The following is a 26912-nucleotide window of genomic DNA, read 5'->3' as shown; positions in this document are numbered from 1 at the left end:
TATATATATATATATATATATATATATATATATATATATATATATATACCCACATGTATATTTGATTATATAAACATATGTTTATTTTATATATGTTGTTGTTGTTGTTGTTGTTGTTGTTGTTGTTGTTATTATTATTATTATTATTATATAAGGATTATTTAATAAGGGCAAAGTTGGAATAATTCAAGATAACTTAAGATTACGTAAGAAAATAAGGGTAATCACATTACCTTGAAATATTATCGCCACATCAGTTTTGAGGTAATATAACATTACCAGGTAATCTAATGACGTGAACCAAATAAGGTAATATAACATTACCAGATTCAGATTACCTAGGTAATCTAAGATGACCCGAACCAAACGCCCCCTTAATATAAGAACGTGATAACTAATCTAGACCATTAAATCAGAATGATGCACGACTGAGATTAAAATGAACAAACCACACGGATTAAAGAAACAAATCCCTTTGAAATATTTAAAAATATACGATTATGATAAATCAGTCTTATTATAAGTTGTGCCTCCCTATATAAAATGTCATGCATCGATAACTCTCTGGTTGTGCATTCAAACACCTCCAAAATATTCTACGATGGACATCCCAATGTCCTACGATCCACCACACTAAGTGCACTAATGCACATCTCACTAGCCTATGATGCAGAACTCACAACATTGAGATGCACAACTAACACACCCAAATGCACAACCGTACTACCCACACATGTGTATATATATACACCAACATCCAAATATAGGCAATAATATATACTCAAAAAAATGAGCAGAAAAAAAAAAAGATACAAAATACTGATCGCCTTTCATAGACGAACACTTAATCAATCATTAAAAAATTGTGGCTCCAAATCGCAACAGTAATGATCCAAGAAAATAGGAATAAATTTGCCAATGATTACCCATGCGTTTAAACTTAATTATTTTTCTAAGACACTACACTCAAAAGTCAATGGACCATTTATAGTCTAATTGAAAGTTAAACATTAGTAAATGTCAATAATAAAAAAACCATGATATAATTAATGAATCATTCCTGAAATTAACTCTTTCTTTATATATATATATATATATATATATATATATATATAATTTAAATTCATATTTTTAAATTTTTTTTCACGGGCCAAATAGGTTGCAACTCACAAGATGAAAAGCCAAATTCCAATTTGGCGAGTCATGCAAGTCATGTTGAGGTAAAACTGTAAAAGTACTTAGCCACCATTGGGTTGCTACTTCCTCGTGTTGACGAATGACGACCAACATGCCACATCAAGTGAGAGACTAATGTTGGGATTATTATCCTTCACAACAACGTAACAATAAGAGCATATATAAATTATAAAATAAATACTCCGTATATGTTTATATAATTAAATATGCATACACGTGTGTATATTTATATATTTATTAATGTACTAATATGGCTCGAACCCACTCCCTTCCACATGGGAGTGTACACCAGGTGCCGCTTAACCAAGGACCTTGTGGTCCAGTGGCATCAAACCCTTTCCTTTATACGGGAGGTGGTGGGTTCGAGTCTCAGTGGAGGCAATGCTTCAATAGGTTGAGAAAGTAGTTATGAACACATACTGCATTGTAATAGAGTCAGTAGAATTCAAAAAAAAATATTTGTTATATACTTTCTTGTAACCACTCATTCGGAATTTGGAATAGTAACAGAAATGTCATTATAATAAAATTGATCTATAAAATTCTTTGCCAAATAAAATAATAGTACATACTCAAAATCTATTTTCTACAAGATAGTATTTGTTATATACTTTCTTGTAACCACTCATTTGGAATAGTAACAGAAATGTCATTATAGTAAAATTGATCTATAAAATTCTTTGCCAAATAAAATAATAGTACATACTCAAAATCTAAACCAAACGTAAAAGGTAATCTTACATTTCAAATCTCACATTACTTTTCATAGGTAATCCTATTGTTTAAGTTAATCTCACATTTCTTGAACCAATTGTCCCCTTTTTATGATGTTTGTATTGATCCACAACATGGCATGAATCTAATGCTGGCCTTCATTTTGAAAAACTCCTTCTGGATATGGCTGGACAAATTTTATTGAACTTCTGCGCTTGTGATTACCTTTCCATGCAAGATCAAAGATAACATTACAGAGATCAACAATCAAATCATGAGAACATACCAAAAAAAAAAAAGCAATATCAGATGATGACTAACCAGGATTTGAGGTTTTCTCATGATCATTTAAGTTCATAAGACAAATAGCTGCCTCTACAACATCTCTACTGTTTACTCTTTCAATGTGAACCTATAAAAAATGATCATAATAATCAGTAATATTATTTTCTCTAATAAGAAGTAACAATTTTCCACTTAATACGTGACACCTTTCATGCACATAATGTGCATATTATGTGCATCTTATGTGCCTGATATGGGCTTCACATCTGAACTAAAAGAATTTTTAAAAAGATAACGTACCTTAAATTTATTGGGTTCAGTCAAACGAAAGATCAAAAGATCTCCTTTAAGTAGTCGGTGAGCGATTGAGAATGCTCTCCAGCCAGCACTCAATCCATGCCTCTCCAAAAGATAAGTAGTTTTGTATTCATTCCCCCATTCATCTACCAACATAATAGTAGAGTTCTGGCTTGGTAAATATAAGTCACAGAAAGCCTTTGGAATATGCTGCAATTAGAAAGGGGAGTGAGAGAAGAAATAAATACAATTAAAAATTTTCTCAGCCTAACAAGCAGGGATGTCAATGGTAGACTGGAATGGTCTAACAAGATCGAAAAATTTTAAAATTAGGGTTGATAAAATATCAGTTTAATAAGTCCGAAACTGATACTTCAATGGTCGGAATGGACTAGCCTGAACCAATAAGTCCGAAAGCGAACGAGTTGACTTGATTGACATCCCTACCGACAAGTTAATATAGACAAGATGGGATAAAAATTTGAATATTACCAGCCAAAAGCTATGAGCAACATTTGATGGGAGCATACACTTTATGAAGAAAGGGTATTCATCTTCTAGACTTGACAGCATCCTTTCTGCTCGCTCCCAAACAGAGAACTTAGCTTCAACATCATCAAAGGTGACATTACATGTCTCCCTTTTACGCTTAGAACTGTACATTGAATAGGGAAGGGAATAAGAAAACTATTCACATATATGCCACATTCAAAATGGGACTCACATTAAGTAAAGGAGACGTGAAAATCTACAGAATGAAGTGCAAACCTCTCTGACATTCTGGGATTATCTGATTTTACCTGCTAACAATGCAAATAGAAGTTTCTTGTCATTTTAAAAATTTACTCCGTAATATGTACATAAATATAGTTGTATCATATGATAGAAGTGAATCACTTTCAAACGAAATGGGTAGCAGAAATAATCTCAGAGAGACTAAAATCGTCACTTCACACATAACTTACAGGTTAAAGATCAATTATATAACTTAGGGACTAAGTCTGACCCACTAAAGAAAAAGAAAAAGAAAGAATATTCTAACTTGTTTAGCCTTAGATTTGACACTTTCAGGCTTCTTGCAAACCAGCTTTTTCTTGCTCTCAATTGTCATCTTCTTCTTACTCTGCAAGCAAACAGATAAGCACAAACACACACCTTTAATCTATTATATGGAGTATAACTATATATATATATATATATATGCATATGTATGAGAAAGAGAGGAAAGGGATAATACATACAAAGACGCAAAATAGAGAAAGTATCAACCAATTCTCTAGACACATTACAGATTTATTAATAAGTGGTTAATGAAAAACCAACTAACTAATGTTGTCTAGTGTCCATAGCTAAAACATATGCACCTAAATATTTTGAATACGGAATGGCAGATTGAAGAAGTGAAGAACATGATGCAAGATGTTAATAATGTTGGGATCCGAAATTCTTTGCCTTTTTGTATTTTCCCTTCAATAAAATTTTTAAGAAAATATTTTCAAAGAATACGTTTTATGGGAATAATTTACAGGAAAAATTATTTAACATATTTGGTGTTACCTGAAAAACATAACAATTAAATTACATAGAAAATTAATAAACATGTTTAGTTCGTTCAAAATCTTTCCAGGAATTTTTTTTTTTTTTTATAATTTCTAGTACATCCTTGCTATATACAAACATTAAAAAAAAAAAAAAAACATAACTAATAATTGAGAATTTAATAAATTATTTATAAATTAATAAATCATATGCTAAAAAAATCAGTATGCAACAAGAATATTCAAAATACAAAACAATACATATGTATAAAAAACTTACCAAGTCATCAAATTAATTAAGTACCCAAAATTTTAAATCAAGTTAATCAAGTACGTGTACTGCTCCGTTATGTAATAATCATATTGCAAATTAGATTACCAAAAAAAAAAAAAAAACAAAAACAAAAACAAACACAAAAACAAAAACAAAAAAAAAACAAAAAACAAAAAAACTTTAACTAGATGTAAATCATTTTTATAAACAATATGTAACAATGGGAGAAACAAATTTTTATACTTATAAGAGAATTTTAACTTGACGCCAAAAAAAAAGATTAAATACATAATTAAATAAATTTGGTAGATTCTGAATTACCCGGGAAAAAGAATCCTACCTCCCTTAGGTGAGATTTACTTTCCTTGATATCATAGGATGTAATTCTCATTGATCCGAACTTTTCTAAATCAAAGATTGCACCAAACGTGAGAATAATTTATCACCTTATAAATTCCCAGGAATGTTTGAACTATCCTTGCTAACAAACGCCCTCGGAGAGTTTCAGAGGTCTCAACCGGTGTGAGATGGGTTAGGAGAATTTGATATTTATGTAAATTGTCTATTATAGTCATGCTATAAAGTATTACACTTAAGTTATAAAATACGAGTATAATATATATAAGACTTAAAGTATTGATTATATATTTGTAATTCTACTGTGACACTTTATTTTCTACAAATTATCTATTATAGTTTTCTTATATGGGTATACTTAACACACACACACACACATAAACCTAGTAGCCCACTACCGACTATATCATAGGGTAGATGCAGCCCAAATCTAAAATTATAATTGAAATTTAATTTTTTAATTTTTTTATACTTGAATTTTATTATGTTCCTATTTTAATTATAGTTTTCGAATTCACTTTTCACATTCTTCTCTCACCATAGTCATATTTGTTCTTCTTCATGACCTCATAATCACAAGCTCAACGAACATTGTTTCAAGTCAAAATTAAAACATGCTATTAATTCGCATTTAATCCGCCAAATCCACTATTAGTGAATCTAGATTCGATGCGAATTCAATGAAAATTCGCTCCAATCCGCTTCGCATTCACCCGTATCGCTAATCCATTTAGCCACTACTAGAATCCATGACTAAGAAGAAACAATATAAATGGTCAAGAGAGGATGAATACCTGGAATATATGGAGATATAAACGAAACTTGGAATAGGTCACGACAAACAAAATTCTTCAAGATCGAGTATCAATTGAGAATAATTTTTATCCCTAACTTTCAATGGTACGGTAAATAGTCGATTTATACTAATTTTCATCATCGACTTTTATAGACTATTGATTTTGTTCCAAATTTGGTCATCCAGTTCAATTTAATGTTTACTAAATTAATATTTAACGGGATAACCAAATTTGGAACAAAATCAATAGTCAAGAGACCAAATATACGAAGTAGTTGATAAGGAATATTTCCCCAGATTGATCTCCCTCTACGGTCCTTACCCTTGTTTTGTAGTCGGATCCGGTCAAAGGTCATACAGTCAAAGTCTTTCTTCTAGGCCTATATAAGGCCATTAGACTCAAGTTAGGCAAACTATTGTGTGGACCATAATAAAATGTACATTTTTAATTTACTGAATGTACATTATTTTTATACTATAAAAATAATGTACATTCAGTACACAAATAATGTATATTCCCTAAATACAATGTACATTATTTTTATATTGAATGTACATTATTTGATAGTATGGTCCACACAGCTGTAATAATTGCTCAAGTTAAAGGCAGTCATCTCTTGGCTCTCTCTCACTTACTTTCTACTCTCTCTACACTTTATATTCTAGAGATTCAATAAAAGAGAGGAATTGGGAGCCACTTTTCTGCTTTTCTGGCAAACCTTTTACACAAGTTTATATTAGGGTGCGATTGGTTCGCATGTGGGTGTCGGAATGGGTATCAAATACTTGGTAAGGGTAATGGGTTTTGGTGAAAGTATGTAGCATGTTTGGTAGTTGGGTGGAATGTGAATGATTATTAATAATTGGGGAAGAAATGAGGAAGAAAAATGAAACCCTTATTTAATGAGGGTATGGGTTTTCTCATTAATTGGATATTCCAAACCCATAGTAGCATTCTCAAAACCTATCAACCAAACACACCCTTAGTTTTCTTCTGTTTTCTTCTACTTCATATGGGGGCTTGTGGATTTGTAGGGGGGCATATATCAATGGTAAAACTGAAAGTCGATGATGAAAATGGCTAAAAGTCAATAGTCAAAAGACCATTTATGATCCCATTAAAATTTAATGTACAAATTTTGGTTCTTCCCAATTGTCAATCTCAACAATAAGCCAAAATTTACATTCTTACGTACCTTCAAATTTAATGTTTTTATTAAATTGATATTTAACTCGAAGACCAAATTTGGAACAAAATCAAAAGTTAAATGACGATTTATGATCAAATTGAAGGTCGATAATAAAAATTTGTAAATGTCAATAATCAATGAACTATTTATGGTCTAACTAAAAATCAAAGATAAAAATTAATAGATATCAATAATCAATAATTAACTCTTTCATTTTTATAAAACTTAATTTCAATTTTTTTTCCACGAACCAAAAGGGTTGCAATTCTCACCAGATGAAAAGCCAAATTCCAATTTGGCGAGTCATTTGAGTCAAGTTGAGCGAAAAGTACTTAGCCACCATTGGATTGCTACTTCTTCACCAGTTTGGTAGTTGTTTCTTCTTGCTTTACAAAATAACAATATAAAATTATTTAACAATTAACAAAATATTAGGACCCCCATAGAGCTTTTGCAACTTTCCAATGATTGCAAACCACCTCAGCCTTAAAAAATAAAATTCTTATTTATTAAAAATAAAAAAAAAAAAACAGTTTGATAGATATTAACATTCTACTGTACATTAGAGATATGTTAGAGTTCAGTACAGCATCCTGTTTCTTGATCTCCAGACATACTAGACATGTTCCTGGGAGAATAGATATTATACATACAGTGAACCCCCATAACACATAACATTCCCTAACCCCACATATTTACCAGCCATCAACTATGTGCTGTCTGTCACCTTACAAAATCACAGAAGAAGTTTTCAAGATTCAAGAAACACCTCACTTTATACACAGTTCTCAATCCCTATACACAGAAGCTCAAAGTCAAGGCAGATATGGTAGTTACTAGTTAGTGGTGCCTGTCAAAATCACCTCTCACATAATCCCTAATTTCTCGCGCCTCTCGACCATCTGGGAGGTTTCCATCGAAGTCAATAGGTTTTTGAAGTTTCTGTCAATTTGATCGGGCTCACAACCTTGAGCGAATAAGGCACTTCTTGGCGTTTTGTGGTGAGTGTTTACGACGTGAAGTAAATGGATGGCCTTTTGAGGAACTGGAAAACTTTATATCCCAGCCTTCAACATTCTTCGGGACACATGCATCAAAGAGGATTTGGCCAAGAACGCTGTGTGCGTTTATACTCAGGTTTGGCCTATGAGGCATGTTTTCTTTTTCTTTTTGCTCCTGCTGACACCCATAATCTCTACTGTTCCGATACTCTGCTGAACTTGGCAAGAAGAAATGATCATTTGGCCCAAGTGCAACTCTTCGAAGACTTTCGTTTGAGTCCACCGCTGCATTTTGGAGGTCACATATTAAGTCAGATACATCATCATGTATGCCCTCCATTCGGTCCCCTAGTTTCTGAATTTTGTGGTTGAACACTGAGACCGCAGATGCAAGCAATTCAGTTACGGCCGCTCTGTACTGGATAGGATCACTCTTGAAATGACCTGCGTAAGGCAGCAGATGCATGATATATCGCACAAACTAAACGGTTTAGAGCATTGAAGTGAATATCACAAGGTTAGCAAGTTGCATTATTAGTATATATAATACTAACCAACATGAGGGGAGCTCTTCCACTTTACAATTCTAACTGATCCTCCAGTATCTTGCAAACGCTGAGCAAATTCGCACACCATTTGAAATGGAGCAAGATCATCATTTTCAGAACACAAAATGAGGAAAGGGGCCTCAAAGCTCTAGAACAAGAAAAGGATTAATTAAATTTTGACAAAAAAGAAAATGACCAGTTAGAATTCCCAAAGACTTCATCCAAATTTTGTTAACTCACAACTGTGGAGTAAAGAGTTTGCCAATACTCGGTATTCTGGGAACCAAATCTAGTAAGGAACAAAGCATCCATTCCAGAAGTGAAACCTCTTGCAACCATAGAAACAAGCTTTGCAGAACCAGGCACTTTGAGAAGAGTGGGTGGCACAGCAAATCGGGCACCGAAATCGGCTGTAAAATCAACAGGACCAGAATCGAACATTTGACCAGCGATGCAGTTGGCTACCATTCGGCTTTCCTCCTATGCAAAAGGGTTGTCAATCAATAAGAATGGGTTGCCAATGGTTGGCCTTTAAAAAAACAATTGAAACTTTACATAGAATACGATGTTGCATTCCCAATCCCAATAACACACAGATAAAAATACGTACTAGATTGAGCTGTGCTTCGCATGCCCCTTCAATGATCTGTACCAGATGTAATGAGTTAAATACTAGACTTCCTTAAACATTATTTACACAAGCAAAATCTGTTGGTTGAATTCTGCTTCGGTTTTACCTGAAAAAACTTGTACATGCAGGCTTTAGAACCACCAGAGAAAGCTGCAAGCACTACTGGACATGGCCTACATTTTAGCTCCTAAATATCATAAAAATGCCATCAGACAGAATTTAGGCCAATAAGATGAACTAAAAAGAGAGCTCTTTGTTTCACTGCAATTCAAAAAGAGAAAAACGATGAATCATGTTGTCTTCAGCCTTTTCCTTGGCTGACAAAAAACCACCTAGACTATAAATCATTAATTCTAGTATACTGCCAAAACTAATAAGTAAGCATAACTCAGACCAACTTGGTTGGAATTTTCTATAAGGAGACAGTAATAATCCTGCTACTAAAACTAAAAACTAATGATATTACCTGAAAATAAACACAAACCAACTTTGCTGGCATTTTATAGAGGGAAATAACAGAAATGCATAATTAGAAGTTATGCTTCAACTCTAACTGACTTTTGTATCAACACAATTATCACATATAACAGAGCCAGAGCAATAGTAGGTTCAGTCTCAAATAACATGAGAATACATACATAATGGTGTCAGAGACAGAGTAAAGAACCAAACCTCAACAAGTTCACAGGCAACAGAAAATGCCAGTGATGTAGCCCTCTCATGAATGTATCTGCACAAATTGTTCAACAAGCTCAAAACTTTTTATACCAAGAAAGAGGTCACAACACTTTTACAATTACTCCTCATTCAACATGCAACATCAATCTAACCCAAATAAATCACAAAGGTCTCTGAAGCATATTTATGAATCAAAAGCCACTAAGCCCACACTTAGCATTTGTCTCAATAAGATGGTACAGAAATATCAAACTAACAAACTTATAAGCTTTCCCCAAAGTGACTAATTCCTGCAGCTTCCAAAGCCATAGCACTGCCATTATATCAATCATCTCTTTCCCACTAAATGCAACTATAGAGTATAGAAACAAACAATCCACCTATGAAATTTTAATGAAGAGATTGATAGCAAACTTATAACATACAGCCTTATCCAATCGAAACCAAGAGCGAAAATCCATGGGATTAACCTTTAACATATACTCAAAGTGTGTGGTATTGAAATTTTGGTCTAAACAATGACAACAGGCAATAAGCCAATAACCCAATTCTCATTTTACATTGAATTTTCTTCCAGATTTCTTTCTTCCCCATATCCCTAAAACCAGTTCATCAACTGAACACACAATTTTGTAAATTAGCAATAAACCCACCCCCCATAAAACTGATCAATTATTCGGCCAAAGCTTGGATTTTTATGAGAAAGTTCTCATTTTTTGCCCAAGTAAACACTATGATGCTCAAGAATAGCAGAGAGAATCAAGTACAGGCCATGATGGACCACAAAACCACCATCATGTACTAAACATGGAGAAGATATAGAGCTTACGGGTTGAGGAAATCAGCGAAACAGACGAGAGAGTTCCAGCCAAGAGAAGAGTAGAGATTGGTGTAGTTCTTCAAGTGGGATTCTTGAATAGATACCCAAGCGAATAACACCACAATTCCCTTGACTTTTTGTTCTGCCCTCTCGACCCAGAATATTCTCCCACCTCCTCCTCCGCTACTCAACATCTCCAAAGCTTCAAGATTCCTGAAACCCAGGCGGGCGGGGCCTTCAATCGGACTGTGGGGTTGGTTGGTTGGTGGCGCGTGCGAGAAGTGGGGTGTGATGTGAGGTAGAGAGGATGAAAGATTGAAAGGAGAGGATTGCTGATCGTCGACTCAGATCGCACATCTGCCAGCTCAAACCATACGCGCCGCGCGCATTTTAGGATTGATGTCGTCTATCCTGCGCCGGTACTCGTTTGTTGCAGGCACCAAACGACATCGTAAATTATGATTTTTGAATTTTGCTTGGACGTTTGTATCTATTGATGACGTGGCGGAACTGATATGGATAGTTGGGCCAATTGGATTTATTATTATTCTTGAATTCTTCTTTTTTAGGAAGTCTTATTCATTGGCTAATTTAACGTTTGGTCCACAATTTATTATACTTTTAAATTTTTAAGTTAAAACAACTAATGAATACAATCAATCTATTAATAAATAATAATAATGACAAATTATGCTATGGACTCGGCTCTATGTTCATAATTTTAAAATTCTATGTACAATTTTAGAATTCTACGTTCACAATTTATATATGTAATTTTGAACTTTATATTCACAATTTTAGAACTTTATGTTCACAATATAGAGTTATGAAATTGTGAACATAGAGCTATGAAATTATGAACATGGAGTTATGAAAATGTGAACATAGAATTATGAAATTGTGAACAAGTTATAAAACCATAAACATGGAGTTATGAAAATGTAAACATGGGTTATAAAATTACAAATATGGAGTTATTAAATTGTGAACATAGACCCGGGTCCACATTGCAAGGTGGACCCGGGTCCATGGCATAGTAACTGAATAATAATCTAAAAGCCAATAAAGTTATGCATATAACAAGAACTAAAAAAGGTTGGTCCAATTGCTTGTTGAAATGAATGGTTCATATTATTTTAATTTTAGTACATAGTATTTTTTTTCCTACTTTACCCTCTATTATATCATTTACTTTTTTTTAATACCCTTGCATTCTGTCAGTGTAAACTTTAGTAATAGAATATTCTGTTAACTATTTATTATTCCTAGCTTACTCATTAATTTTCATAAGGAACGTCTTAGGTTCGAACACCGACCCAATTAGAGTTGGCATAATTGTTGAACATATACTATAAATACATTAGATATATTAAAAAATAAAAAAGTACAATATAAAATTTAACATTACTTAACCTAACTATATACATATCATTCAAAGTTGAATATCAAAGGGTGATGGGTCACCCTAGCCCACTAGTTATGTGGATAGGTTTGTTCCAATTTTGAAGAAGAACCACGACGCACCTTAAGCATCATAAGAACACCACCGCGTTTTTTTAAAAAATTTGTTACAATATAGTATATCTGTTTAGTTGCCTCCACTAAGGCTTGAACCCACTCCCATTATCCATGTGAGAGTGTTAACCGAGACACCAGGTGTCACTAGACTACAAGATCTTTAGTTTTATTTGATGATTTAGTTTTTGATAATAAGTTAGTGAGCTCCTAATTTATTACGTTTAATTGTTATAAGATATGTTAGTATTGTTGTGAAGAAAAACTTAGAAAAAAATATTAAATAAAAAGAATTTGAAAGTTAATAAGTCTAATTAGATCTTACGGAGGATGATGAAAGGCTAGTCATGTTATTCGTGACTCCTTCATGGCTTAATGGACCTTTATGGCCCTTTCTTTATAGGACAAATGAGCATTTCATGGGATGAATTATTCTTCCTCATTGCTTTTAACAATTATTTTGACCATAATAATTTAATTCTTCTAACGACTTTTTTTTTTTTTTTATCAAGTCAATCTTGTGACTTAACTGCAAATTCATCTTTTGAATCATTGGACTTACACCATCAACTAATATCTATAGAACTGATAAGGATGATTTTTTTATTATATTCGTGAAAAGTTGATAAGATATCAAATATTTTAAAATTTACTTTGTGTTTTATAGTGTATACATATTACATTTTTTTCCCTTAGTATAATAACTATATATTAATGTTCAGAAAAGTTGAGTAGGTTTAAAACATGCGTGCTAATCAAAACAGGACTATGTTGTATGAGTAGAATTCAAGATTTTGATTCTATAGTATTCAATTATTTTTCAAATCAAATTGTGGTCATCTCTATCCATATCGGCGTGATTAGAGCTTAAAAATATCAATTCATGGGTTGGCGCAAAAAAAATTCAACCTATTGCTACTATTTTCTAATGTTCACCCATTTTAAAAAGCTATTCAATGTAACATTTACACAATTATTTATTTAAAAATATTTTATACTAAACACTCCACAAATAAAGTAATAAAGGTACATTTTTTCTAATGTCCATCCATTTTAAAAAGCTATTCAAGGTAACATTTACAAAATTTTTTGTTTAAAATATTTTATACTAAAAACTCCACAAATAAAGTACTGTAGTAAAGGTACCCTTTTATAATATCCAATACTTTCTACTATTTTCGTATTTTTGTTGGTGTAACATGTATATGTAAATTAACTATCAACAAAATATAATTTATAAATAGTGTAGAACAAACATAAACTATGATAAAATTAATTTCCAAACAATAGGACTTAGGGAAAATTGAAGTCTCAACCACTTGATTATATGATTCCTTGTCAACTTACTTAAATTAGCTAGGGTTTCGTTAGCTTATTAGTTAAACCGAATACTAAAAGAAAACGATTTTTTTTCTCAGATTTTTTCATCACATCATCCATCTCTGATGTTACTAATTTAAAAAGGACGATTAAATTTAAAAAAAAAATAAATTGAATAGTCAAATCATTTTTATTGATAAAGACATTCTCAAGTTAAACCATAAAATTAAAATACAGTGAAAAATATATGTAAGTTTAGCATGATTCAATAATAAAATAGGAATAATTTTTAAAATTCAATAAAATACTCCACATATACACACACAAGTTATATCATGGACCAAGATCCATCACACGCATTATGAACCTTGGTCTAAATTATGCACCTACAAATTAACATTTTATCTACCTTCAATTAATGGATCGGATATACTAATAAATAAAATCAATGTACATAATAGATTAATTGCAAGTATATATAATTTGATAACTAAAGAGGCATTGTATGTTAACAACAAGTATATAAATTGAACATGGTTCACAATATACACAGTGAACTTGATCCACGATGTAACGATTGATATATAAAACTTTGGTTCATGATTCATGATTGTTTAAAAAAAAAAAAAAAAAAAAAAAAAAAAAAAANACCATCAACTAATATCTATAGAACTGATAAGGATGATTTTTTTATTATATTCGTGAAAAGTTGATAAGATATCAAATATTTTAAAATTTACTTTGTGTTTTATAGTGTATACATATTACATTTTTTTCCCTTAGTATAATAACTATATATTAATGTTCAGAAAAGTTGAGTAGGTTTAAAACATGCGTGCTAATCAAAACAGGACTATGTTGTATGAGTAGAATTCAAGATTTTGATTCTATAGTATTCAATTATTTTTCAAATCAAATTGTGGTCATCTCTATCCATATCGGCGTGATTAGAGCTTAAAAATATCAATTCATGGGTTGGCGCAAAAAAAATTCAACCTATTGCTACTATTTTCTAATGTTCACCCATTTTAAAAAGCTATTCAATGTAACATTTACACAATTATTTATTTAAAAATATTTTATACTAAACACTCCACAAATAAAGTAATAAAGGTACATTTTTTCTAATGTCCATCCATTTTAAAAAGCTATTCAAGGTAACATTTACAAAATTTTTTGTTTAAAATATTTTATACTAAAAACTCCACAAATAAAGTACTGTAGTAAAGGTACCCTTTTATAATATCCAATACTTTCTACTATTTTCGTATTTTTGTTGGTGTAACATGTATATGTAAATTAACTATCAACAAAATATAATTTATAAATAGTGTAGAACAAACATAAACTATGATAAAATTAATTTCCAAACAATAGGACTTAGGGAAAATTGAAGTCTCAACCACTTGATTATATGATTCCTTGTCAACTTACTTAAATTAGCTAGGGTTTCGTTAGCTTATTAGTTAAACCGAATACTAAAAGAAAACGATTTTTTTTCTCAGATTTTTTCATCACATCATCCATCTCTGATGTTACTAATTTAAAAAGGACGATTAAATTTAAAAAAAAAATAAATTGAATAGTCAAATCATTTTTATTGATAAAGACATTCTCAAGTTAAACCATAAAATTAAAATACAGTGAAAAATATATGTAAGTTTAGCATGATTCAATAATAAAATAGGAATAATTTTTAAAATTCAATAAAATACTCCACATATACACACACAAGTTATATCATGGACCAAGATCCATCACACGCATTATGAACCTTGGTCTAAATTATGCACCTACAAATTAACATTTTATCTACCTTCAATTAATGGATCGGATATACTAATAAATAAAATCAATGTACATAATAGATTAATTGCAAGTATATATAATTTGATAACTAAAGAGGCATTGTATGTTAACAACAAGTATATAAATTGAACATGGTTCACAATATACACAGTGAACTTGATCCACGATGTAACGATTGATATATAAAACTTTGGTTCATGATTCATGATTGTTTAAAAAAAAAAAAAAAAAAAAAAAAAAAAAAGAAACTTTTGGACATTTTGTTACAAAAATTTAAAATTGGGTCTGTTTGGGTAATGCCCATGGGCCTTATAGCCATTGATCTATAATGGCAAGCCCATAATTAACTGCGATGAGAGGGTACACAAAAGGATGCCTAGCGACGTAACTCAGCCTATTCACATAGTTATCAAAGATTAAGTCAGCCCATTAACAAGAGATAAAAACTACGGAGTATACTCCGTAATAAAAGACAACAGTTGTTATGCTATGGATCCAGGTCCACCTTGTAAGATGACTCGGATCCATATTCACAATTTCATAACTTTATGTTCACAGTTTTACAACTCCATGATCACAATTCCATAACTCTATGTTCAACAGTATCAAAACTCTTTGTTTAATAGTATCAAGACTCTATGTTCAGTTGTATAACACAATATCTATATAACAAAATTGTGAATATAGAGTTCAAAAATTGTTAATATTGAGAAATGGAATTTTGTATATTGAGATATAAAGTTATAAATATAAAATTTTAAAATTACGAATATAAAATTTTAAAATTGTAAACATATATATAAGTCCATCTTACAAGATGGATCCAGGTACGCCGTTCATAACTACTTTCTCGACCTAATGAAGCACAAAGAGTCGTATCTGTTCATAACTACTTTCTCAACCTAATGAAGCACAAAGAGTCAACAATTGCCTCCACTGAAGCTCGAACCCACTTCCATCATCCATGCGAGAGTGTTAACTGGGACACCGGATGCCACTAGACCACAAGGTCTTTAGCCTCATTACTCATATTAAGAGGCAGTTTGGCGCTTCACCGGCAATTAAATTCATGGATCAATCATTTCAAGTGATGGAATCATGGCCACATATGATATATTCATTTGAGTAGATAAATGATTAAAACGTAAAAGTTGTTAAATACTACGTAAAATAAAGAAAGAGAGAGAGAGAGAGAGAAAAAAAAAAAGGCAATATAAGTTGATGGGGATTATCCCCCGATTACTGCGTTTATACGATGATCAGTAGTAGATCCTCTACACAGGATGAGTGCAACCCGATCTGTACTGACATCTTCTTCCCTTTCACCCGATTATCTTGCCTACCGAGCTATTCTACTGGCTTACATTACATGTGGGTTTCCCAAATGTCCCTGTACACCCGACCTCTTCTAATCGGCACCACCCATCGACCTGGATCTGACAACATGATTCCCTGCCATAAGAAACATTAGGGCACGTGTACAAGTCCCTTTTGGCCCCGGTCAAAGCTTGTGCTTGGGCTTCACGTGCCCTTCATGCCGCGAGATTGGAACTTGTCCCCTCTTTGCTATAAATACTATATTTATTGCTAAGAGAGGGGTTTTTGGCTACTGTACCGTCTGTACATCTAATCTTCTATACGCTAACTGTGAGCTCGGAAACCTCTGGCTCACTGTCACGTATTCCGAACCTCTTAACTTGAACCAACAAGCAAATCATAATATACTTGAAACCCGGTCCAACTTAGTATATCGTACTTACTCGTAGTAAGCTCCATATGTACTACATTATAAGTCTTATAAATGTTGCAAATTTTTACAATACTTATAAAGTTAACCTTGCATTATTTATTTTACTAAAACTCTTAATTATTGATGAATCTTGAGGACGACTGAAATCAATCATCACTTTTTACTAGTGAGAGTTTTTCTCATTTGAATAACCCATATATATAATCCAATCTGAATGAAGAAGGCCGTAACGTTAGACAAAGAGCCATGGTAGGCCAAGGTTGTTCTCCAAAAGCCAGCCATGGCAAATGCCAAATAACCATGGCTATTCGCCTGAAGTCAGTCATGGTCATGATTATTTTAATATATATATATATATATATATATATATATATATATATATATATATATATATTGGATTTTTTTTTTAGAAAAATAATTGGGTTTTTAAAAAAGAAAATCATATATGTCTAACTCTAACCATCACATTTAAATGTTGCATAAGTTTTAATTATATTATAAAACTAAAAAATAACATGGCGTGATGTCCAAAGCAGTGATAATGGACTTTCACATATAAAATTGACTTAATTATATTGTTTTTACAAATTTAATGGTTTTATTGAAACTTTTGCATGGATATATAATTTAATTGAGCTATTGTTTTGAAAATAGTTTGAATATTTATTTTACATTTATTTCAAACTTACTACAAAATAAGTAAATAAATATAATTGTAAAATATGAAAGTTAATTAATATAAAATAAAAATGATTGTTTTAATATAATCAAAAGCCTATTTTCAATTTGTAATTAAAAAATGTTAAGAGAGGTATTGTTGTAGATAGTTATGATTACAAATAAAAATTATGTCTCAACAATTTTTATATTAAAACAATTCAAAATGTGCATTTTTAACTTGTTAATTCTGGCAATAGTTGGTCGAAAATTTGACCGAAAATTTGGACAACATGACTAAATGTGATACAAATTACATTGTTATGCACCTAATTTAAAAATATTAATAATCAATGACCAAATGTGATAGTAATATACTTAATTTGAATAGTGATAGTCAATGACCGAATTTGATACATGTACAATATATAATAAATTGATCAAAAGTGAAATTTTTTCTAAAAAAGTATTATTGTAAATAAATATGATTGTTAGTAGATTTAATAAACTGTTTCAGTTTTTCACACCCTTGAGTTCGACATGCTTAAATTCTTGTTTAACTATCCATTTACTATTACTCGTTTGTGTTCAATTCATTTTAAGTATATTATTTTAAATTATATTGATAATATTAAATTATTAATGCATAGTGTTATCTGTAATATTAATTTTATAGAACGATGGTAGGCTATTTGCAATACTTTCAATACTTAAGTTATTTGACTATTAAATTACTTTTACTACTATATTTATTCATGAAGAATAAACAAAATTATTCATAAAAATCTGGTAAATAATCGCATCTATTCTTTATGAATAAGCTCATTTAAATTAAACAAAAATGTAAATGAACATTAAATTCCAGTTTAATTTGCACATTTGAACATATATACTTCACTATGGGAAATTATTACCTAAGAAAGTCAAAATTCTCTCGGCCTAACATAATAGTGGAAGGTAAATCACATAGACTCAGTGACTCATTAGGTAAAAGGACCAGTGCCCACCACATTGGGTGTAACTTTCACACTACGATTGTCAAGACTCGATCATGTGTCCTCATCCAGGATCGTCTACCACCTAAATACCAATTGAGCTGCTTATGCGGGCAAATCATATAACAGTTAGACTATTGAAAATTCTTGAATTTTCATCTACAAGCGGATGGAAATTAAGGGTGTGTTTGGTTGGTGGGTTTAGGTATAAGGAATGGGTATGAAAGTGATTGCTTGTGTTTGGTTGATGGTTTTGTGAATGCTACTATGTGTTTGGAATACCCCATTAATGAGAAAACTCATACCCTTATTAAATAAGGGTTTCATCCATCTTCCTCCTTTCTTCCCCAACAATTAATAACCATTCCCATTCTACCCAACTACCAAACATGCTAAATACTTTCACCAAAACCCATTACAATTACCAAGTTTTTGATACCCATTCCGATTCCGATTCCCATGTGTGAACCAAACGCACCCTAAGAATTATTGACCCAAATGTTGTTTCATCTACATGCAAAGGAAAGAAAATTAAACATGCCGAGCCTTAAAAGGGGTGACCAAGTATGTGAAGCATGATTGTCGTATAAAAAATATTATGGGATTAATACTTTCTAGTGTGGCTTATAGTTTTATATGAGATATGTATTACTTTTTAACGAAAATGTAATATTTTTCTATGAATTCATATAAAACTTTTATATGTTTCACTTGAGATGGTTTTACACAAGTTTTGTTTTAAAAACAAAAACTTATAGACCATGATTTTTTTTCTATAGTTTTGTTCTTTCTTTCTTTTTATTCTCTTGTTGTTCCTTATTTTACATTTTATTTTTTCATTTTCCACTTGTTATATATAGAACAAGTCAATATTTCTAGAACTTTCAAACTTCATATGCTTTGTTCTGGTATCTTAACAAGTGCTTACCATTATACCAAAAGTTATAACTAGTAGCGAATGCGTAATTTTATTTCTTTATACCGCTACACATTTTTGAGACGCTAGGTGCTGAACTTGACCCTTTAAATTCTTTCATGGCTTCCGCCGAATAATTCCCCAATCACCTGCAGGTGCTGGATTTGGCCTTTACCGATCTCCGCCCAACAAAAACTGAAAAACTGAGCATGCTTATTACTTACCATATCTCCAATTAAAAAAAAAAAAAAAAGTAAGCACATTTTTTCATTTTCCAGGAAAACTATGTTTACTAAGGGTGTGTTTGGAAAGCAGGAAAATGACTTCTAGAAAATGTTTTCTGGAAAATGAGTCATTTTCCGGAAAATAATTTAATTTCCAGTGTTTGGTTGCATTCTGGAAAACTGTATTTGTGTGTTTGGTTCATTTTCCGGAAAATGAGTAGAAATGTATATATTTATATATTTTTATTATTTTATTTAAAATATAAAATATATAAACTAATAATATTTATTATAACTAAATAAATAAATAAATAAATAAGTAACATGCATTGCCGGAAACCAGAGCCGAACTGAGAACAACCCTTTGAGCCGTCCCTCTCTCAAACGAAGTGAACAACCCTTCGGCGGAAAATGACTTCCGCCCAAATTTGGCGGAAGTCATTTTCCGCAAAATAGCCTTGTTTTCCCCAGTCAACGGAAATCATTTTCCGTTGACTGGGTTTTCCCATGGTTGCCAAACACTCAAAGCCGGGAAAATGATTTCTGGAAATCATTTTCCGGGCTTCCAAATACACCCTAATTCTCTATTTTAGAGGATAAAAAATACTACTTGGACTCTCAACTTTTACTTCTTTAGTTAACTCAAAATTTTGATGTGGTCATTTTCTTGAGATCTACATAATAAAAATAACTTATCATTACTTGTCATATCAGAGAGTAAAAGCGAGAAACCAGAGATTGAGAGTTTATGTAGCATAACTCGTTAAAATAATGGGTAGAAATAACTAACTATGCAGTAGAAGATCGAGACAGCAGGTGTGTCAAATGAGTAGAGGGGGTTGCAGACTCTGACATATGACCAACAAAAACGTACACCACATCGAAGAAGCTTTCAAATTTCCAATTAGGAAAATGAGAATAAGGTATGAGGAAGACACCCCAGGATTACGTTTAACATCTATATTCGGAGATTCTGACACAGAATCCTAGTTTGTTTTTTTTAATCGTATTCTCGCCCTAACCAAACAACCATACTACACTCTCGTCCTAGGCGGTGCTTGGCACTTAGCACATTTCATATAATGCTGCCACTTCTATTTAAGCTATACCAAAGATTTATGAAACATCTTTACTTACTTAATCATTATTTAATATGACAAATTAAACCAATTCTTTCCTTATATATTATCTAATGATAACTTTTACTTTCGTAACGTAAAGAAATACAGTTTAATAATAGGAGAGTTGTGCTTAATAGAGTCTTATACACAATTAGCCGTATTTTGTAATATAGGAATACATTGCGGTAGGTAAGGAAAAAAAGCATGCCTAGCTAACAAATAATAATCTCTAATCTCTCAAAATATATCAATAAATAAATAAATAAATAATATATATATATATATATATATATATATATATATATATATATATATATTTTTTTTTTTTTTTTTTTTTTAAATTCTGCCTTACTCGATCAAACAAATAAAACTATGTTGCTCCATCCGTATTTCTTTTATTTTTTGTCCCTATAATTTTTTTTTTTAAATGAGGTGTCTATATATATATACACACACATACAATCATTATTCTACCTACTATGATAAAATGGATAATTTAATATCTCTACTAAAAATAATGATTAATGTACGTAGTTCTTCCACTACAATAAGCAAACTGACTGAGTAGACTTACTACTATTTTTTTTTTGGTAAATTAGTAGATTTACTACTATAAACTTAATTGAGAAATACAAATTTAGCGCAAATTATATCATTGATCATGATCCACCATGTGCATTGTGGACCATGGTCCAAATTATGTATATACAATTAATATATTATGTACTTTCAATTTACATATTATGTATATTCAGTTATTATGTATATTTAGTTAATATGTTATGTATATTCAATTATTAGTAAATGTGCATAATCAATTAATTAAAAGTATCTAGATAATCCAGACCAAAGTTCACGATGCTCATGGTGAATTTTGGTCTACGATATAACGATTACGTAGGAGCATGGGCTAAAATTTTAAATAATAAATATATTTATATTCTTCATGTACAAAAAGATTTGGAGTGTATAAATTAAAAGAAGTTAGGTCTAAAATAGAGAGCAAACATTTCTGATAAATTCTAGAGTTAGTTTTTTTTTTTTTTAATCATACATTAAAAAAGTTTAGGTTAGACAACAATCAAGCTTATATATATGGCTGACTTCTAAAAAAAAAAAAAGCTTATATATATGGCTCATTGCCCAATTCTCTTTATTGATATGAAAATTAAATATGAGATCTGAAATTGCAAAATAATTTTTATATGAAAATTCGAAATGGAAAAATCAAACTCAATATCTTGTATTGATGATGAGTACATAGATCTTGAATTGAATAGCTTGTTGAATGCCCATCTGTACTTACATGTGGTAAAACCTAATCCTAATCTACATGAAAAGTAGAATCTAATCAACTTGAGATAATCTAAGGCTAAAGTTTAGAGATCTCTGTTGAAAAGTTGTCAAATATGAACAGCTTAGATTAGCTTACCTTTAAGAAAAATTAGCTTACCTTATTGTGGTCATTTACTAATCAAAGTTATAAGATAGACTTCACCTAACTCAATGTGGTACCTTAAGTGATAAACGAGTTCTCTTTGTGGGAAAAAATTTCAGAAGAACTCAGATTTGATTCTCCCGTTTAAAACACATAATGACTGTGAACTTTTTTTATAAATCAAACTAAGATGGGATCTTACAAATATTAAATAATCACCTAATATTTGCTATAAAATGGGATTTAAATGGTGAAAATTGTATCTTAGTCTAAACAAAAGAATTAACAAATATGAGTGGATGTATTGAGGACTCATTGCCAACTTAAACCTCGAATTCTTGGTCTCCTTTTGTGGTGATAGATGACAATATTTAATTTAAAAGTCACAACATTCTCCGATCATTTCCTCGGTCCTGGCCTCTTTGAATTAACAATTATTACGGCATCAGATCCAAAGCACATGGAAGTCAGTGTGACCCCCACTTCCCCCACCACCCCCACCCACGCCACGTGCTGCTCCTCCCCGCCCTACTCATCACACCAATCCTAACTTTTCCTCCTTTCAAAATTCTCATTTCATCATCAAATATTCAAATCACTGCGTCAAACACCTAAAATGGACGCCCCTTAGCTTATTCAATTCCCACTACACTAACTCTATAACTTTTTTTTTTGTCTAACAACAAATTTTCCTAATCAATCAACTAATATTTATCAAAACTAATAATTTTCGTGTATAAAATCTAAAGATTTTATAGTCGAGCGACATAGTTGTGACTCTTCCAAGTGAGAGGTTACAGGTTCGAACACCAGTGGGGGTTGCCAAGTAAATTAACATGTAGCTCAATGACATATTTGTGACTATTCAAATGAAGGTCAGAATAAATATTATAGATATGCATCTTCTAATTAATCATTACTTGCAGCAACCATATATGATGATTCGCTTCATGCATGCCCACTTTCCGTGGGAAACGTTTCAACCCTTGCGACAAATACGGTGTACTTTCCAAATACTACAACAGATCCAACATATATAACAAACACCCAAAATATGCTCTAACAAAGCTGCGGACGTACTACTGATTCTGAACCGATTGAATTGAATAAATATATACAACGGCCGTAAGAAGAAAAAAAAAAGCAAATTATATATGTTTTACCCAACCAAAAAATGAAATATAATGCAGATATATAAATATTGTCGACATATATATAATACTCAAAAGATACAGCTGAAGATAGAGCATTGCATGCAAAATAATTAATGTAGAAATGGAAATTAGGAGATGGAGTACTACGACGTCAATGGCGGTGGAGATGAACGTACGTACTGTACAAAGACGACAGCTAAGCTAAATTTGACTAAAAAAGGTGAGTGGATGGAGGAGCAGATATTTGCCGAAAACGATAACGGACGTAGGGATGGATGGATGAATAATGGATGGATAACACAAGTTAACCTACATTTGTCTCCATCTTTAATTCTTATCTGATCTTCTTCTTCTTCTTCTTCTTCTTCTGCATATCTGATCTGATCGATCTTCACTTGTCTAGACTAAGGCTTCAACCGAACCCACTGGTACCGACCTTCCAAAGGCACGTCCTTCACGATATCGTAGTTGTACCTGCACGCCACAACAACCACAACCATCATAATCCGCCGCCCGCCGCTATATCTTTGTATTATTAGTACGTATATGTGTAGTAATGCAGTACTATATGTATATAGCTACAACTTTTTTTTTTTGGTTTATTGAAGGTAAAATTATTATGAGTTGATGGATGGAGCACGTGTTGTGATAATTCATCTTCTCATGCGCACTCCGTGGGATCGGAGACGCTAGCTACTTTTTTTTCACTTACTTTTCTTGGAATCTCTTTTGCTCGTACTTTTCGGCGGCCGTGAAGAACTCTTCTATCTCCGCCGCTGGTGGCTTATTCCCTGCCGCTGCCTTCCCACCCCGACGATTCATCACCTCTCGGGATTTCTTTTTCGCCCTAGCCGGGGATTCCATTTCTGCCTCTGTGTCTCCGCGGTGCTGATCGCTAGTTGGAGTCGTCTCTCTGCTGCAAAATTTAGACAAATTAAATTCGTCTGAATGAATTGAATTTCAAGATTTTGAAGAAGAAACACAGCTATGATTTCACACAGATAGCTAGCGCTATGCTATATATACATACATATATTGTCGTCTTTCACGATTCATATGCATATATCAGTTTCAAAAAAAATGAAGAGGCGCTGTGATTAAGAAAAATAATTTGAGTGAAGCGAGAGTTAAATACCTGAAACTGCAATGGAAATAATAATCTGAATTGTCGGTTACGAAATCCTCTTCCTGAAATTCAAATTTTAAAAATAAAATATTAAAAAAAAAAGTGTACTATTAGTGCTAGGCAGTTAAAGAGCGTGACAAACGAAATTTGAAAGAGCATTACTACACTCGAAATAAATGTGAAGTTAAATTTTGAAGACGTTTAACCTGCAGATCCAAAGATCTCCAGATGTCATTCGCAACCTCTCTTGACTTGCGACGTGCGGCGCCTGAGCTCTTCGACGTTGACGGAGCACGAACGGACGTCGCAGAGACGGCCGGAGACACCGAATTTCCCGAGAAATTCACGTCGAGATCACCGTCCTCCTCCTCCTCCTCGTCGCGGAAGCTCGTAACCGCCTCAACGGCCATAGTCGTTTTCAAAGCTCCAAACTGATCCATCATCTCGGCCGCCGTCTCCCCCATTCTCTCACATCTTCTCAAGTATTCCTCCATCCGTCGTCTCTGCAAGTCATACATAGAGGCGTGCCTGAATGAATGTATGTATACATGTGTATATATAACCGCTTCGATATATACATGCAGTGTATGTGTGAAAAGTGACTAGTGAGTGAGGCGAGAGCGGTGTGTCACTCTGAGTGGGTATGGCCGTATGGGCAGAAAGGGAAAAAGAGAAGTTTGGGGAGGGGCAAAGTGGGGATTTGAGGGTGATAAAAAGGGGTATTACGGTGGGATGAACAGAACATGTGGTCCAGACTCCGTTACGGTGACAAGGCACATGGGAATGCCGTTAGAGAAGATCTGTCAGAGGGTCATGAAAGTGATTACAGATCAGATAGCTAATGAGTGAGCGACAGGTAACGGGTATGAATGACCCGACCCGTCTTACCCAACCCGGATTTCACCCATCCAATTTTAGTAGTTACTTCCTCTCGTACCCTTCCCCTACCACCTATTTACTCTACCCGACTCCTTGTCCTACTCTACTTCCTAAATGAGAAATTTTGTGGATTCGAGCTCTTCTGATAAAAAAAAAACGGATTAAAACGAGACTGTCACTTATAAATTTAGAAAATAGGAAAAAAATGGAATTAAGTTTTTAAACAAACAACAATTATGTGTTGCATGTCAGTGTACTATAAAAATTATTTAAAAAGTAAGGAATTAAGTCTTTAAACAAACAACAATTATGTGTTGCATGTCATTGTACTATAAAAATTATTTAAAAAGTAAGGATTATAGTTTGTTATGTATCTGGTAGTAGTAGTCGTAGTATTATATTGCATGTTGTTAAAAACAATTTTTTTTTTAAAAGTTTGGTGCTGTTGTTTTGTTAGGTGAATACGTAACATTGCAGAGGGAATAATTTTACTTGGACCAGAAAGGCAGAGGATAGTTTTCCAGAAAGTGGGGATGCAGAGCAGCAAGGGAAGGGGGGGGGGGGGGGGGGGGGGGTCATGTATTTGTATTTATTATTATGAATGTGATAAATGGTTTTGTACTATTTGGGGTATGCACGTAGAATTGGAAGTAGTGTGGAAGTGTGTTGTTTGCTTCTTCTGTAACACAATTTGAATCAATTCTTCATTTTTTTTAATGATTAACTAGGAATCCCTACTTTTGTTTGTTTAAAAAAACTGAGGTATCCCTGCTATATCAGACCATATTCTAAACTCTATGAATTCGTCTCTAAATTTATGATGAGGTCAATCGTGTCAATCTAGCATTTAGATTCAATAATTTATCCAGCTTTGAGACTCAACACCGAACTTTACACTTCTACATACAAAGAACTCATCCCAAATTCAAACTCCCAATGTTCAGGACAGAGATCGAACTCCAATCTACCGCTAAATGTTCATGAAAATCTTAAGTGAGACTTCTCAATTAGAATCAACTTCTACCTTTACAATAATATTTGATGCATCTATACACCGGCGGTGAAGGAGAAGATGTCACATCATTAAATAAAAAAGTCAATATTAATCGGGTCCTTTTTTGCAAAATATTTAATTAGGAAACTCTTTATTTTTTTATTAACAATATATATCTACTTTCCTAAACATATTTATTTATTACTTAATTATTATATATCTAATTTCCTAATCATTCAATTGAATTGATCGGCAGTGTATAACTTCAAATCATGCAATTCAATATTAATCCTTCCCAGGATTCATATGATATGATAATACTGAACGCAACATAGCAATTATATTGAATATAGACTTTCTAAATTATTATATTTATAATTTAAGAATTTTTTAATTTTAATTAACAAAAGTCATCTAATTTCCTAATCGTTTTTATTAAATCTATATATTAAACACTCACGGACATATTAATTTGAAGCCATGTAATTCAATATAATGCCCATGATTCATATAATTCAACATATTAAATTAGTATAATTATATGATAATGACAGGATCCAATAATGTAAAAAATCAACAATTAATCAAATATTGTGTAATACTTAAATTATATTTTAAAATTTATTAAAAAGTTAAAATGTAATACTCCACACAATAATATCGAATAACGTAAAAAAATCAAATTTGT

General features: G+C 32.1%; 3 protein-coding genes across 4 annotated transcripts; all 3 read right to left on the bottom strand.

Annotated features, from left to right (window-relative positions):
- Nucleotides 1-2056: 2056 nt before the first annotated feature.
- Nucleotides 2057-3779, bottom strand: LOC116011886 (B3 domain-containing protein At5g42700-like). Its single transcript, XM_031251312.1, has 7 exons — nucleotides 3735-3779; nucleotides 3536-3616; nucleotides 3262-3293; nucleotides 2986-3148; nucleotides 2497-2703; nucleotides 2233-2323; nucleotides 2057-2136 (listed from the first exon to the last, which is right to left on the bottom strand). The coding sequence occupies exons 1-7, from the start codon at nucleotides 3777-3779 to the stop codon at nucleotides 2057-2059; spliced, it is 699 nt and encodes a 232-aa protein (XP_031107172.1).
- A 3402-nt stretch (nucleotides 3780-7181) lies between these two features.
- Nucleotides 7182-10767, bottom strand: LOC115995996. The gene is made up of 7 exons (XM_031235139.1): nucleotides 10336-10767; nucleotides 9501-9558; nucleotides 8935-9015; nucleotides 8808-8843; nucleotides 8438-8677; nucleotides 8204-8345; nucleotides 7182-8093 (listed from the first exon to the last, which is right to left on the bottom strand). The coding sequence occupies exons 1-7, from the start codon at nucleotides 10518-10520 to the stop codon at nucleotides 7609-7611; spliced, it is 1227 nt and encodes a 408-aa protein (XP_031090999.1). The 5' UTR covers nucleotides 10521-10767; the 3' UTR covers nucleotides 7182-7608.
- A 12495-nt stretch (nucleotides 10768-23262) lies between these two features.
- On the bottom strand, nucleotides 23263-24969 carry LOC115996681 (cyclin-dependent kinase inhibitor 7-like). Of its 2 annotated transcripts, none has more exons than XM_031236037.1 (4): nucleotides 24558-24969; nucleotides 24361-24413; nucleotides 23938-24141; nucleotides 23263-23699 (listed from the first exon to the last, which is right to left on the bottom strand). In XM_031236037.1, the coding sequence occupies exons 1-4, from the start codon at nucleotides 24867-24869 to the stop codon at nucleotides 23630-23632; spliced, it is 639 nt and encodes a 212-aa protein (XP_031091897.1). In that variant the 5' UTR covers nucleotides 24870-24969; the 3' UTR covers nucleotides 23263-23629. The 2 variants fall into 2 exon arrangements, with proteins under 2 accessions (XP_031091897.1, XP_031091905.1); XM_031236045.1 differs by having other exon boundaries at nucleotides 23938-24138.
- Between the last annotated feature and the right edge of the window lie 1943 nt (nucleotides 24970-26912).

The sequence above is a fragment of the Ipomoea triloba genome, chromosome 1 (genome assembly GCF_003576645.1).
Source record: "Ipomoea triloba cultivar NCNSP0323 chromosome 1, ASM357664v1".
NCBI lineage: Eukaryota > Viridiplantae > Streptophyta > Magnoliopsida > Solanales > Convolvulaceae > Ipomoea > Ipomoea triloba.
This window is presented reverse-complemented; position numbering and strand designations above follow the sequence as displayed.